At 39.0% G+C, this 15,942-nt stretch overlaps 1 protein-coding gene across 10 annotated transcripts in view; it reads left to right on the top strand.

Annotated features, from left to right (window-relative positions):
- fign (fidgetin) overlaps positions 1–13,983 on the top strand; it is a 49,991-nt gene extending 36,008 nt beyond the window's left edge. For 9 of the 10 annotated variants that reach the window (XM_043693882.1, XM_043693884.1, XM_043693883.1 and 6 more), the window contains one exon: positions 7,264–13,983. In XM_043693882.1, the coding sequence (XP_043549817.1) occupies positions 7,272–9,554 (2,283 nt within the window). In that variant the 5' untranslated portion in view covers positions 7,264–7,271 and the 3' untranslated portion in view covers positions 9,555–13,983. Of the gene's footprint in view, positions 1–4,200; positions 5,869–7,263 lie in introns of those variants that run through there. The other variant, XM_043693889.1, reaches the window with a different exon arrangement.
- The last annotated feature ends 1,959 nt before the right edge of the window (positions 13,984–15,942 follow it).

Below are 15,942 nucleotides of genomic sequence, written 5' to 3' on the forward strand. Positions count from 1 at the left end.
AACCCATATTGCTGTGGCTCTGGAGTCACGTGGGCCAGATCAGGTAGAGATGACCGATTGCTTTCCTTAAAGGCTGTCAATGAACCAGGTAGTAGTTTACCATAATTGATAGTTTCTTTTAGAAACAAATCAAAATTTTATTTTTGATTTTGCTTGAATTCAAATCCCACCACCTGTCATTGTGAGACTCAAGCTCATGACCCCAGAACATGAGTCATGGATTCTAGATTACTAATTCAGTAAAATTACTACTATGTCACTGCCTCCCTTTAAGGGATTGAGGAGTAGTGGGGGTATCATGAATGAAGTAGTCTCTTCTAATGCTGAAAGATAAGTGGGAGTTGGGGGAGGTGGGGGGAGAAGCTGTGTGGGTGGTGGCATACATGAGACATAAAGGAGGATCTGTTGAATGTGAGGTTGCTAGTTTAGGAGATGAGGATAAGGGAGACTGTACTTAAGTTTTGGGGTGGAGTGAGAGTGATGCAAGTAAACCAACGGGAAATGGAATGGACACTGATGAGGGTCTTGTCAGCCACAGTGGTAGGATTGGTGGAAGTGAGGTGAATCTTTGCTTGAGGGGGAAAAAATATAATGCAGGTTATTCTGTTATAATGCGAGTTTTGTCAACCTGGATTTGCTGTATGCGATTGATTAATTGGGGGAGCAGTTTCTAAAACGCAAACTTTTAAAACCTGATCGCTGTAACACAATTACAGCATCAACATTTAAGTGCGGTTTCTAATGCAACCATCGTGTTATAGAAAAACTGACTGTCTATCATCAAGATTGGATAGGATAGAGAAACAAGGAGCTGGAGTAATCCTTTTCGGAAGCAAGATGGAAGTTAGTGAGCTTGTAACAAACAAATATTTGTCATCATTCCATTTTCTTTTTTCTTAAAAACACTTCTTTACACACCTCTTTGAGCAAACTTTGGTCACCCTTCCTAAGATCTCCTGATATATGCTGAGTTAGCTGAGCAGTGCTGAGATGACATTAACATGCTGCAATTGGATTCAGTGTCCTTGGGCTAGAGAAAGAAAAATCAGCCAGTGTTCCTGATTGCTACTCAAGGATCCGTGCTGCAAAAATGTGCATGTGAGGACAGGATTAGGTTTCGCTGTGGGGCCTTTGTGGTTGAATAGTTTGTGACATTTGCAGTTCATGCTAACACATCAAGAGTAATTGCTTGGGCAAATCAGTGGATGTTATTGACATCTATAAAACTGTATCCCAGTCAGAGTTACAACTTCCTGAGATAACGAATAAACATTCTTTCAGGTTCATTATGTAATGACTTCTTGAATTATAGCCCTGTTCTTCTCCTTGTTCCACAAACTCTGCTCTCCAATCATCTTATTCATTTCTTTAGTTTAATAGACGTAGATTCTACACTGCAGTATAACTTGCAGGGTTGTAGCATCAAAACATATTTTTTCTTTGATCTATGCTGCATGTCTCAAGGCAGCATGGGATACCAGTATGGTAACATGAGATCGTCGCACTGCTGTCTTTCTGAGTCTCTGATGGTGGATTTATTAGCAACACCTAGCATGAGCCGTGCCCACCAGAGTCACCACGAGCAAATGATTCTATCTGTCTGTGCAATAAATACACCAGCAATATGTCAGTAATTTTGTGATATTGGGACTGGCTTGTGTAAGCAGGCAATCCAATTATTTTATTTTTTTCATTTCTACGCTTGTTCCATCAGTTTAGCTGTTTTCTTTGCTTGCTGAATGTGCTCATTTGGATGTATTCAAAAGCTTACTGTACAAGAAGGCTACATATTTTTGGGCCGTCAAAACCCCTTTCAAACAATGCACAGATCAGAAATGCTTGTGCATTTGGACCTTGACCTCCAGTTGGAGAGTTTACATCTGATACAAAATCTCACCAAGTACAGTGAATTATAAATGTTGCTTTTTTTTTTGGCAAAGGAGTGCTCAAGGGTAGATGCAGGCTATTTCCTTGTTAAACTTGATTACTAGTTTAGATATTTTATCATGCTCAATACACATTAGCTGAAATTATGTTTGAAGTGAACACAGTATTCCCAAGTAACTGAGTGAAAGATGTCAAACAAAATGCAGTGCTTTATGGTTTTGATATTAATTAGATTGACCAAGAACTTCAATTTACTTACTGCATAAGGAATATTGTCATTTCAACCTATATTGTGAGAGTCTATTTACAAGCCCACAATCTAAAACACATCCTTCCCAACTGATGGGAAAATATGACTAGAATGTGACTGATATCTGCCCTGGTTAGGATAGATTGTGCTCATTTATCTGCATGCTGTAAATACTTGTTCAACAGCATAATTATCATTCTTGTTTACTTATAATACTTCCAAGATGGCGGTCAATTGAGGTGGTTACAAGACATTCATTAAGACACTCATTAAGCAACATTGCATTTTCTATTATGTACACAATTCTAATAAGTGATGTTTTCAATGCTATCTTTAATGGCACTGTCATACATTTTAAATTATTCTCAGTATTATCTACACTTTTTTAATTAACAGTGCTAATTCACTAAGCCTATATTGTTGGTAAGGAAGCAAACCCAGGCAATGAAACTTCAGTTTCATGACAGTAATGTTTTGCAATCTGTGTTTGTTACATATCAGTTTAACATTCATAATCGTGGTGAAAATTGGCTGTTAAGAACTTGTTATTTTTTTTTAACATGATTTATTGAACATAGTTACTTAATAAGCATCTTTAGTATTGTAAATCGATGAAAGCAGTAATGAGTCTGATGAGAATGAATTTCAATTACTGTGCTCCCCTAGCATAAAATTCTTTTTTGATGTGGTGGAATCCAGCTACAAGGCATCACGAGAACAGCCACCTCTGTGTTTCCTTTCAGCTGTTTCATAATGAATAGTGAATTGTGCAAACGGCTGTCCAATTTACGTGGTGGGAAATTGGATGGACATACTGGAGGCACAGTCATGTTTGCTTAAAAACAGCAAAGAATACAGAGATTAATAGTACTAAATAAGGTCACCTTTGTGTTGTTTGCTCTCTGAGCCAGGATAGTGAAAATATTACTTTGAGTTTGCAAGAAAAAAGCTTGTCAATCCTAGAAAATAATTCTCAACGTTGTTCACTCAAATACAGGAAATTCTTACAGCCCATCACAGTGAATTTTTTTTTAAAAAAGAAGCTAACTTTGTGGCTAATTTTTGCATGCTTTTCTGGAGATTGGCATTTACAAAGCATAAAGAATGTGCTGTAAAATGTTGTAGGTTTTTAATCATTGTGCAGAAAGCTCGACCACCAAGCGCCGTTAAATTATACAAAAGTGCATTCTTTGTGAGTCTTTTGAGGTGCTAATCAGTGGAATGTGAGCCGAGGCCCTCGAGCCAGTCAGAAACTATTTCATTATTGGGATGTTGTGTAATCAAAGTGTGCCAAAAATGGTGCTGTAGACTTTGAGCAGAGTTCTTCTCCAAACTAAGAGCTGAAATGCGATTTTTGTTTTGTGTACTTGTGTGTTTGATATTCCTGGAAAAAAGGTAGCTTTTAAGAAACGAGAATAAATAGGCTGCTCACTGGAATGGTGCACACAAAGATGACAGTATTTTATTTTGCATGCAAGATTAGATATTCAATATGGACCTCTAAACCCTCCCCAAAAAAAGAACTCCGTACCCACTCACACCCACCAATAACTAGGGTTCCCTTTCCGACAACAAACCTAGCTTTTCCTGCTGCAGAATGAACTTTGCTCCTCTTGTGCACATCGCAGCGCAACATGCGTAGTTAGTTTCTGGATTCTTTTACATGAGCTGAGAGGCTGCTGTAATGCTGCCAGAAGCTCAGAAATCAATTCCAACAGTTGACTGTCTTGGGATGATTTGGGAGTATGCACGCGACAAGAATAGAGTCCAACACTAAATTAATAATCCACCAGTGCCTCCACCACAGACCACTTGGCTACCCCTTTGTTTGTTTAAATGTTTATAGTCTCACTGATGTGAAGGAGAGAATTTTGCACATGGGTAATACTTGTGTCCATAACTTGAAATGTTTGCAGTGAAGCTAGACTTACAAACAGTTATGCTTTGTCCATATCCACAGAGAATGGGTAGAGCCCGTCAGCTATGGTTCAAGCTATGGTTGAATAGTTTCAAGTCAGTCATTGTGCTTCGTTTAATTTTCTGTTTCCATTTCATTTAGCATTTGATGTTGTGGGATTGCAACTGTACCTACTATAAACACACACTTACAGAGAAAGGCTTCTGTGATTGTCGGAGGTGCCTCTTTATGCAAATGAAAGGGAATAGAAATTAAGTAATTTACTCCAAAATGTAATGTAATCTGCAAATGCAAGGTGTGAAAGTGTGATTTAAAAGGAATGCTCTTCTGCCTGAATTTAAATTAGAATCTATTAGCGTAAGAATGCAAGTTCCGGTTACGTTATTCTTTATTAAAATTGAGGTAGAAGTAGGCTGGCGAAGCTGTGGATCAGATTAATGCCAATGGCACAGGGTTTAAGCACCATTCTGGCTGAGAGAGATTTCAAGCCTGCCTCCTCACCCTATCAATTGTGGGAATCATGGCACTTTGTTGTGGCTTGGCAAATAATTGCCGACAACCTTCCTTCTAGCAGAAAGAAGAAAAGTGGGGTAATTTCACATTCAATTTTGATCAATTAGCAAACTCTCTTGAATGCTGCCTGCCTAACTTCTATAGTCCCATTTTTAAGAATCAAGGCACACATCCAAGTGAGTATTTGCTGATATGCTAAAGATTCAGATATCAACTTAAAGGCGGCTGTTGGTCAGTGAAATGAAATAGCAATCATTTGGAGATGTAGACCATGTGAATCACCAAACAAATTTTGTCAGGCAACATGGCTAATAGTGAACTGTGACTGTTTCTAATTATTTAATTGCAGGTATTAATTACAGAGAAAGTGCTCGAGATGTTGACAAAATTGAAACTGAAGTTTATGTATTCTGTTTATGCATTTGTTTAAGAAGAGATTTTCCAATGGCTATGGTACATTAAAATTCAAGAAGTGTTGCCAACAAAATTATTTTCTAACCAAATTACTGACATTTAAGCTGTTTATTGTTACAAACTTGCTATGGTTTTAGGATTCTAGCTTCAAAATTAAAATTAGTGTTTAGTATAAATATGCTATATTTAGAATATTAAGTTATGTTTAAAATTGTAAATATTGAAACTTTTATTTTCAGTATTCTTCTTTCTTTGTAACTTTTAATGGATATGATATTGTTTCAACCTTGCTTCCCTGAAATCCAGGTCTTTTATTCCCTCCCTTCTGATCCTTGCTTTTTTTTCAGCCAGAGAGCATTTTCAATGTTTGCATTTTCATACATTTCTTCAGTGGTAAGTTGGAACCATGACAAAGGTGCCAGCTATATTGTGATTTTCTTTGAATTAAACCCTGTAAATTAACACAATTAGCAAAGCATCATCCTGTTAATTAGCTCCCGATGTCTAGTGCAATGGTTTGCTAATGCCGGAGAGGGTGTCAGATGGGAATCGACATGCTGTTCTGTTACCAGGCAAACAGTATGTTGCATTTGTTTAGTGGAGCAAGGCTACAGCAGCCGCATCTGATGCCTCATCCAGGCTGTGAACAGCTAAAGAGGGGGAGGAGATGAGGAAGGGGTGGGAGCTATTTTAAAAAAAAGACAGTAATAATTCAGAGTGGAGCAGTGCCACAGATGCTTCAATTTAACTGGGCCTCCCCCTTATCACAGAATCTGTGCCAGAGGGTACTGGACTATTTGTGAAAAATCACTTTTTGTAATATGATCGAGATTAAGGAAGCCTGTTGATACAGCTGCACCAAAACACTAATGTGTACCATGCTCAGGTAAGACCTGGACAGAGTTAGCTGATGCTTCCGCTAGTCTCTCTCTATGTATTTGAGGAGTTGGGGAAATGCAATATAACATGCCACAGATTGTCACAGATATAATGTAACTTTAAATATCTCTGCTCAGCTTGATAAATAGTGTTTGAGTTTGTGTGAGAACGGCAGGATTAGGCTGCCCAGTGCCTTTTGTACCCTGAAGGCTGCTAAAGAAAGAGGACTGGCAGACAAGTGACGCTTGTTTTTTCAGAGCTTCGACAACAGGACTAAGAAGCAAAAGGGCCAGTTGTAATTCATGCCGAGTTGTAGGCTTTGTGTGATGAAAGCGATGGAGCGCTGCCTGGGAGATTGCTTTGCTGCACTCTGTGAAGCAGATTTGAAACTGTCTCAGACCACTCAGATGAGAGTTGGATTATAGAATGACCTGAAATGTCTGTGTCATATTGTTCTGCACAGGGTGCATTATACCGCACTAACTAGGTGTTCAGTATAAAATCAGAAAGGTATCCTAGAAGTGATATGTCAGCTGTGTCTCATATTTTATATTAAAAAGAAAACAGAAACTGTACTGAGAAGCAGCCAGTAAATGCAGTACCTCTGAAATCTGTTCAGTCATAGTGTCTGTTGTGGAATGGAGTAATTAGTGCTGTTTTTGCAAATTAAAAAGACAAATGTAATATTAGCCTTGTATTCCAATTTGCCACAATGATTTTACATTGTTTTTATATATTCAATGGTTATGATAGGCTAGATTTGGACGACACAGGAATCATTAGCTAATAATTCCTGTATACTGTAAATTTATCACATAAAAAGGTTGTGCAAATGTAAACTTGTTTAAAGCTAGATGCAATTTAAAAGTGACTAGTATCCAGGTTATTCATTCTCATGTAGGTAGAAATTGATGAAGGTTACCATAAACAAAAACGTATTCCTTTGTTAAATCCCTCCTGAAGAGATGCAACTTTTTCCAATTGGGATTTGGTTTCAGTCACGCAGTTTGTGTACTTGTGCTGCTGACCTTCATCTCCAAGTACCTGCCAATCATCGAGGCTGTGGTGAAGAATGGAAGCCGGTGGCATGACTGGACATTCTTGATTTTCATCCTCATCACAAGGTGGCTGGCATTTCGAAAGAAGTTTTTCAGAGTTAGACTTCTTCTGTTGCTTGCCACAACAAACAAACGTGATTATTCATCTTTAGCTTGAGTAAATATGTTTTAAGATAAATAAAAAATTAAATAGTTACTGAGACATTATTGCTGACAGTAAGAAGTCAGCAATCACTAAGTCCATTAAGTCACAGTGTCAATTCATGTAAACACTCGGTGTCACAGTAGGTTAGCCAGTATTTGAAGTGTCAGTTTTTAACGGATTAAAATCTTATCTTTTGCAGGCTTGAAGATGCAGTGGACGCCAGAGCATGCCCAGCCTCTGAGCCAGTGGCCGGAACAGCACTTTGACATTTCCTCCACTACTCGTTCACCAGCCCACAAAGCAGACGTGTTCAGAGGCCATCTGCAACGTACCTATCAATATGCCTGGGCCAACGATGATATCTCTGCACTGACTGCCTCAAACCTACTGAAAAAATATGCAGAGAAATATTCCGGAATTTTAGAAGGCCCCACTGAGCGATCGATCTTAAGTAGCTACTCAGAGGGGCCACCAGGACTGGTTAATGGGCGGAAAAATGAAGGTGAGCCTTGGCAATCCTCACTGAACTCTGAAGGTGTGTATCCTATGAGCTGTGTTCCAGACGTCATAACTGCGAGTAAATCAGGAGTGACCACTACCCTTCCACCGACAGATGCTTCTGGAAATATTGGAACCTCTCCTGGAGTAGCCAGCAATCTGCCAGAACCAAGTTATTCCACCAGTACCTGTGGCAGTCTCCATTCTGGGCTCCCACCAGTTGGTGCTTCTCAGGAATACGCCACAGCTTACAATGGCTCTTACCTGCATTCAAGTTACAGTAGTCAATCAGCTCCAGCACTTCCATCACCTCATCCATCACCTTTGCACAGCTCTGGCCTTCTTCAGCCTCCGCCTCCACCTCCTCCTCCTCCTCCACCCCCTCCACCTCCTTCCTTAGTCCCAGGCTATAGTACAGGTTCATCCAATATTTCTGGCACTGTGTATAATTATCCCTCCGCTGGCTACCCCCCACAGACTCCTGTTGGCCCTGGCTACAGTCCTGGTGCAGCCCCACCTCCCTCTGCTTATCTGCCATCAGGCATTGCTGCTCCAACTCCTCTCCCTCCAACCACTGTACCAGGCTACAGTTACCAGAGTCATGGCTTGCCACCAATTGCTCCATCACCACTTAGTACCAGCTCAGCCAATTCTCTGAAAAGAAAAGCTTTCTACATGGCTGGGCAGGGAGAAATGGAGCCTAGCTATGGAAATTACAGTTACGGACAACAACGGACTGCGCAGAGCCCTATGTACAGAATGCCAGATAATAGCATTTCAAACTCAAACAGAGGAAATGGCTTTGACAGGAGTGCTGAGTCGGCACCTCTAGCATTTAAACCAACAAAACAGCTGATGGTCACCGATCAGCAAAGAAAATTCAGCAGCCAGTCAAACAGGGCCCTCACACCCCCTTCGTACAGTGCTGGTAAAAATTCCTTGGGACCATCAAGATCCACCGAATCTTTCAGCAAATTCACCTCGCCGGTGATGAATGAACGTAGTGATGAGCACAGGCAACTCCTCCCACATCCAATCCAGGGCCCAGGCATTCGCGCAGCTACCTCATCAAACCGGCCAGCTGATGAACTGTTGAAGAACACTGATTCACACCTCATAGAACTTGTAACCAATGAAATTATAAACCAAGGGCCTCCAATAGACTGGAGTGACATAGCAGGCCTTGAAATGGCTAAGGCATCTATAAAGGAGGAGGTTTTATGGCCCATACTGAGGCCAGATGTTTTCACCGGACTCAGTGCTCTACCAAGAAGCATCCTTTTTTTCGGTCCTCAAGGAACCGGCAAAATGCTATTGGGCAGGTGCATAGCTAGTCAGCTAGGTGCCACCTTCTTCCGAATCAATGGCTCAGCACTTATTTCAAAGTGGCTGGGGGAGGGGGACAAGATCATTCAGGCCTCTTTCCTTGTGGCACGCTGTCGTCAGCCCGCTGTCATTTTCATCAGTGAAGTTGATTTGCTTCTTTCATCACAAGTGAATGAAGAACCCAGTCCCATCAGTCGTATTAAAACAGAGCTCCTCATGCAGCTGGACACTTCAGTGACCTCTGTGGAGGATCAGGTTGTGGTAATTTGCTCCACCAGTAAACCAGAGGAAATAGATGAAGCTGGTCGCAGATACTTTATGAGACGACTTTTAATCCCATTGCCTGACAGTTCAGCAAGGCACCAGATGGTAATACACTTGCTCTCACAGCACAACTACTGCCTCAGTGACAAGGAGATTGCACTGATCGTGCAGCGTACTGAGAGCTTCTCTGGCTTAGATGTGGTTCGACTGTGTCAGGAAGCTATGGTAGGCCCTCTTCATGCAATGCAGGGCACAGACCTTTCAGCCATCATGCCTAATCAGTTAAGGCCAATCACATACCAGGACTTTGATAATGCTTTTTGCAAGATCCAGCCAAGCATTTCCCAAAAAGAGCTGGATGTGTATGTTGAGTGGAACAAAATGTTTGGCGGCAGCCAATGATAACCCTGTGAATATGCAGTGATCATTGGTCACAATAATGTGCTACATAGGGATTAGAAACCCCTTTTTCAGTAGTATTACAGTTGAAAAAGGTACTAAGGAGACAACAGTGACCTTGGCATATGACTGACAGTCAGGGTAAACTTGAAGGAAGAGCGCAAAATGTCAGAGCTACTCAAATGTAAGCTGTATATGGAAAAGCTTATGTTGATGTTTAGTTCTGCTCAAACAAGACGACGCTCACCAAGGTGCAGAGAAAAGTGGGTTGTTTTCAAAGGACAGGAACCCTCTGTGTTGATTCCATTCTGCTGTTCTTGAGATTCAGTTGCTGTCAAGTGCCTGAAGTGGTGCTTTATTTTTTTGTTTGCCTCACAATTCAGTAGGTGGCATGTGCTAATACAAGAGCTTTAACTTTAAACAGTTTTGAACTAAATGTTTATTGAGAAATCAACGGTTGTAATAGGAGGTGGCTAGCCAGCTTTTGCCATTCTTAGGACAACAGTATTCCTCAATCCTGTCTGTTCTGCAGTATCATCTGCAAACAGTAAAGCAGGGTATTGATAATCTGGACCTTAATTTTAGCAGTTCAGTTCTTTTAATGTTCTGTCCGCAAATACTCAGGAAAGTGATTGTGATTTGTACCTCAAAGGAATGTGTTGAAAGCACTATGTACTGCTGGGAGTCATAGGCTGGGTTTCTCATTACTAATATTACTGTATGTTTACCTCAAAGAAAATATAGCGAGGAGATGACTTTGAATGTATCTAGGTTTATTCTGAAGTGGTCCGTCAGAACCTTTTACACTGTTTACCTGTTCCAGGCTTAAACAGAAGGATGAGTCCTTATTGTGAAAGCGATTGCTTTCCAACTTGGGGGTAAATTCAGCCCAAGCTCCTCTTTATCGTAGTGAACTTTAGCAACTGACAATAATGTTTGTGATCTTACAGTAGCTGCAGTACCCAGTCAGGAGGTGCACATGTCAATTGAAAGCCACTTTAATAATTAAGTATTTGGGGAAATAATTTTTCATATTCTTTATTTGGTGGTTCACTACTATCTGAAAGGCACACTTAGCTGTGAACTATGACTGTTGACCTTCAAGCCACTACCGACTGGTTACAGTTGTAGCTTCTAGGTTATTGAGATGGGGGTGGGGAAGGGTTCATTATATGTCAAAGTTGGAAGGTCATGGGTCACAGAGCTACTACATGTGGCAGGCAGTTGGCTAGCTGCTGGATAAGCAGTAGCTAAGCATGAAAATGAATGGAAGATTTTCAGTATACTGAAAAGACTTTTTGTGTTCAGTTTCAGATTAATTTAACTATCATTCCTCATAGATGTGCCCAAGGAGGAAGTGTCCTGCTTTCTGTTCTACCTCAGTTTTGTTATATTCTCTCTGAAAGCAGATTATTAGAGGGTTTTTGAAGTCAGATTACACTTTGGTATGCTAACCTGCAGAACAAGTTTCTGTGAGCTGCTAATTTTCCCTCAAGTGAGCTTCACGTTTCTCCTTCCTTCAGCCATACATTCTGCAGAGTGTTCTTTCTGGAACAACTATTAGCTGGCATGTGTGGCATTTTTATCACCCCTCCTGTGTTGTCTTTCTTTTTATCCTTTAATGCTTTATGTGCAACTTTTTGTTTTTGACAGCTGATTGATGTTGGGTAATGTCTCTGAACAGGAGTAGCTTAGGCTGCAGCTGCCCCAAAGCTTGTGACTGCATGAGCAAAACAGTCTCGCTCGCTGCTGAATGTATCGTTTTTTTCCAATTCTTTATTTTATACAGTTAAAGAACTGTTGCAAAGCACTGGTACTTTGTGTTGCCATTAAATAATGTAAGTTTAAAAGCATTTTTAAAAAAAGAATCTGCACTGAAAACGCCAAACTAGAAGATAAAGAAGTTAGGTTTTGCCCCATGTATTATTTTTGTGAAAAAAGCTCATTTTAATTAGAATTTCAGAGTATCCTTCTCACAGTTTTTTTTTAAACATGCTACAGTCTAAAATCAATATTTCTCTTAAAGTTTGCCAATGCACTGTGCTGACCCTTTTTGTTGTCTTTAGGTTAGCCATTAATTTTGGTGTCTGCTTTCAAACTAGATTTTTATTTCAGTCTTGATGCATTTATTGGAAATGATAAAATGAAACTTAATTCAATAATTCCAGCAAACCCACCAATTGGAAGACCCAATAATGGTTTGCAGTATTTTCTTTAGCTTGGATTATTTGTGGGTTAAAATAAAAGGACACAGACATCAGTGCTGTGGACTATTCTATCCTAATGTGCCACCTAAATGTGACATCCATGTTATATCCAAATAGGCTTTAGCTTTTTAAAAACAAAATCATACCATTTTAACTAATGCATGCCATCAGACTGCAGCTATTAAACTGATACAATTACCATTGGTTTTCCACATGTGTATTTATTCATTTCTAATCTGTTTTGAATGCAACATGGAAACCAAAGTTTGTGGCTTGTTGGTAGAAATAAAATTTGCTTTGCCCCAAAATAAATTTAATATTTTATCTTTTAGAACATTTTTCTTTGATTTAGCAATTTGTGAGCTGTAAACGATCAGCTTACATGGGTGGAATTTATTTTTGAGCAGAATTTTCTTAACAGCCCGATATTTCTAACAGTAATTTAAATTCTGACCATCTAAACTAATTAACAGAATGTGAAATTAGTTTTATTTGTGAAAGCTCTTTAGTCAGCACTCATGCTCTTGAAGTGTAAATAGGTTTAATGTTGTGCTGGAGGTCATTCAGCCAGAGATGCTGGAGTGTGTCAGGCAACGAAAATCTGTACAGTATTATGTTTTTGAGTCATTGTTAAAATTTTACACAAACACCTTATAGCACAGAGATAGGCAGCATTTAATTACAATGGCACATTCTACCTCCTTCCCCAATCCTAATCAGCTGTTCCTGTTACAGCACACAGTCATTGCCTGTCATTCTAAATTCTTCTCCGTTCTTAAATGTAACACTAGTAGTGTAGCACAATACACAGCATTGTTAAAGGCAGTTCAATTTAAAATGGAAGGATGGCACATCCGAGCCCTTACGATAGCCACATTGTAGGCAGTTTGGGTCAGCCATGCTGCGGGACTGAGAAAAATGAAATAATAGAACAGAATGTTCAGCATTTAAAATGGTCCTACTGAAGTGTTTTGAGCACAATCATTCCTGTTTTAACATCATAAAGCTACTATTGTGAAAGAGCTTGAAAAAATTATTTGCAGTTTAGCCACTCAGAATTTTCGTTTAAACTACATCTGTTGTAAATTCAAACATTGTTGCATTCTTTGTAACCATTTCTACCTCATTGCTACATATTGTACATGTAGTATTTATTATTTTATGTCCTTTTTGAATGTCATGCATTTGTAAAATAAAAGACTTGTCCTTGAACTTGGAACAGTCTACCTCAGAAAGACTGTCATTACACTGAACAGTATTATCAACCTAAATGATAGAAGCATTAGGAAAGTGTGGCCGTGTAGATAATGCACACCTACTGGTGATATAGTTGGACTGGAAAATAATACTCATGACCAGACCATTTCTGTAAGATGTTTGTTACTGTATATGCCTTTTTGTGTGGCAATAAGTGCTACAATTAATTTGTGTTGTATTTAATTCTGGCCCATCAAGTGAACAATAATTAAGGATTGTACTAATTTTTTTTAAAAAAGAGGATAGATCCTTAAATCCATATCTTTTTGAAAAAAAAACCTTCTAAAGACACAAAAGTCCTATACAGTATCATAAAATTTGAATATTTTTCAGCAGGTTTTAAAATACATGCATATATTATTTTGTATCTGCTGAAACCAAATTTGTCTTTACTGCACTGTGTAAAGACTTTCCCATCTTTTAGGCTGCACAGTATCACTAATTAAGAAAAAAGGTCAGTTAATAAATTCACATCATTTGTGAACATTATTTGTGTAAATGAAACATTTCTGGTTTAAACTGTTTTTTTTTCAGTTGCTGATGTGATGGGATCATTATATGGTTGAATGTATGTGCATTGGAAACTGCTTTACAATTAAATTGGAGGTCTCGAATGAGTTCCTGAAATTGTTGCAATGCATTTTGTCCTCATTGGTGCAGTATCATTGTAAACCTCTGCATCTCAGTCCTAGAAAGTAGTAAGGCACTGTAGTCTGGAAATTCAGTGCTGAATCCTATTATATTATCTAGCCACATAGAATCTTTCTTTTCATAATTACTTGCTACCACAGGGAAATTATTGGAGTAAATTTTCATATAGAATAACTAGTTTAAGTAGTTACCATGAAAAGAAAATTTGTGGTTCAAGGCAGATATTTTTATGAAAAGTTTTCTCTATTGTACAATTTGTTGTATATGGCTATGCTACTAAATATGGAAACAGAAAAGAACAAGCATACCTCAAATAAAATTCTGAATATGAAAGGTTGTGGATTTCTATTTCCTTCACACACACACACACAAGCGATGCAATGAAAACTAAGGAACGTTGGATGTTTTGGGTACTGAAAATTTCTACATTTCCAAATGTCATGATTGGTTCAAATTTCCCCAGATGATTGCTTTGTGGTGTCTGTCACTTTGCTTCAGAACCATTTCCTAAGGAAAAGTGTATACTCATTTGTGCATTTATAACATTCATGGATTCTTATTGACAGATGGTCGAGTAGCTTTTGACCTCTTGCTATGACTGTTCCATGTGATCGGAAAGTGACTTTTACATGGACCAGAACTGAACAAAATTCAAACTCCAAAATGACCCATATGCTCAGTTCATTTAGGTTTATTTGACCTGTCCCTTTAATAAATGGTATGGCACATGTATACAGATGGACATCCTTCTGTGTGTCCAACCATCAGATTCCCACTTAGCAGGACGAATGATGGATGAGCAGCTGCTGTTTCATGTCTGGAAACAATGCAGCAAAGGTAGGTCTTATTTTAGTTTATTTTTTTTTTCTCTTATGTTCTTTCTTATTGTAGTGAAATGGTGGGTGATTACAGTCTTTCAATCTGAAGGATGAATATTTTGTCCAGGACAATTTTATACCGAAGTCTATTTAATTCTTGGAAATGTAGCAACAAAAATACATAAGTTTTCTCAGGACATCTAGAGTGCATTCAATCCCTGGAAAATCTAGTGGTAAACAAGCATCCATGTTCCCTGGTGACATTGGAATGCTGATCAGCCGGGGGGGAGGGGGGAACGTGTCTGCATCTGATCCCTGCCAGTGTAGAGGTGAGTGTGTGTCTGTATTCCCTGGTGTGTCAGAGAGACTGCTCCGCTGGCCGGTGGAATCAGCATTTGATTTTTAGATTTAGCTTTACAAATACCTTCATTTTATGAGTCCTACTCCTTCTCAAGTCAAATCCTCTGGAAATCTGAATTTACATCCCAGAATACTTATTGCATTCTGTAACGGACAGAATTACACTCTTCCCAGCATATTTTAATCTGAAATGTGATGAGAAAACGGCACTGCCGCTGAGAAATGAAAGAAGGTCTTCCAGTCTCCAGGAATTTTTTTTTTAAAAAACCTTCAAATTCAATTTATAATAAATCAGACATACATTAAACAAGGAATTGGTTGTGTTAATGAAATAATTGTTTTCTGGTGTGAAGGCACACACCCTTAGATGACATTACTAGGATAACATATGATTGTATCTTTAACTTGTGCTCGGTCATTTATGAACATTGGGTCGCACCTCATTTTTGATAAACCTCTGAAGGTTCTTTAGTAGCTGCTTCAGGTCCATTAAATTGTAATTAATGAATGATTTGCTGCTGAACATGTTTCTTTTTAAAACAAAACTGCCCAACAGCTTGTCTCACAGTTGCAAAAGTCTACACCAAAAACTGCGGTAATCTATTGATGCATTTCTAATCAACAATTTTATGCAAAGTTAGTCATTTGCAGTACTATTTGGAGAGACAAGCTCACAATGTTCACTGTTATGCTATCTTCAAAATCAGGGACATCTGTCTTTCTTTTCCTGTCCTGCTGATGAGAAGCCGTGGATTTTTCCTCTGCTCCCCTTCTAGAACCTCAACACTTCCTGCTCTTTAGTCCTAGCTGAAAGCAGAGCTGCTATCAGCCTCAGTGGTCTGGAATTCCTGGCCTTCAGGCCATGCTCACAAACAGTATACTCAGCTGTAAGGAATTCTCGTAAAATGTATACATACACACAGTATTACTTTCAGTCAAGTACGGCATTCATGAGGTGCAATCAAAAAATGAAAGCACCTATGGGTGTCCACAGAGCTGAGATAACCGAATCTATGCTTGTGTCAGGCAAATTACATTCTAGTTATTAGTGGCTAGTTTGTAAATATCAAAGATCCACTTGTTACACTCCTTCAAGCT

The sequence above is a fragment of the Chiloscyllium plagiosum genome, chromosome 7 (assembly GCF_004010195.1).
Source record: "Chiloscyllium plagiosum isolate BGI_BamShark_2017 chromosome 7, ASM401019v2, whole genome shotgun sequence".
NCBI classification, from domain to species: domain Eukaryota; kingdom Metazoa; phylum Chordata; class Chondrichthyes; order Orectolobiformes; family Hemiscylliidae; genus Chiloscyllium; species Chiloscyllium plagiosum.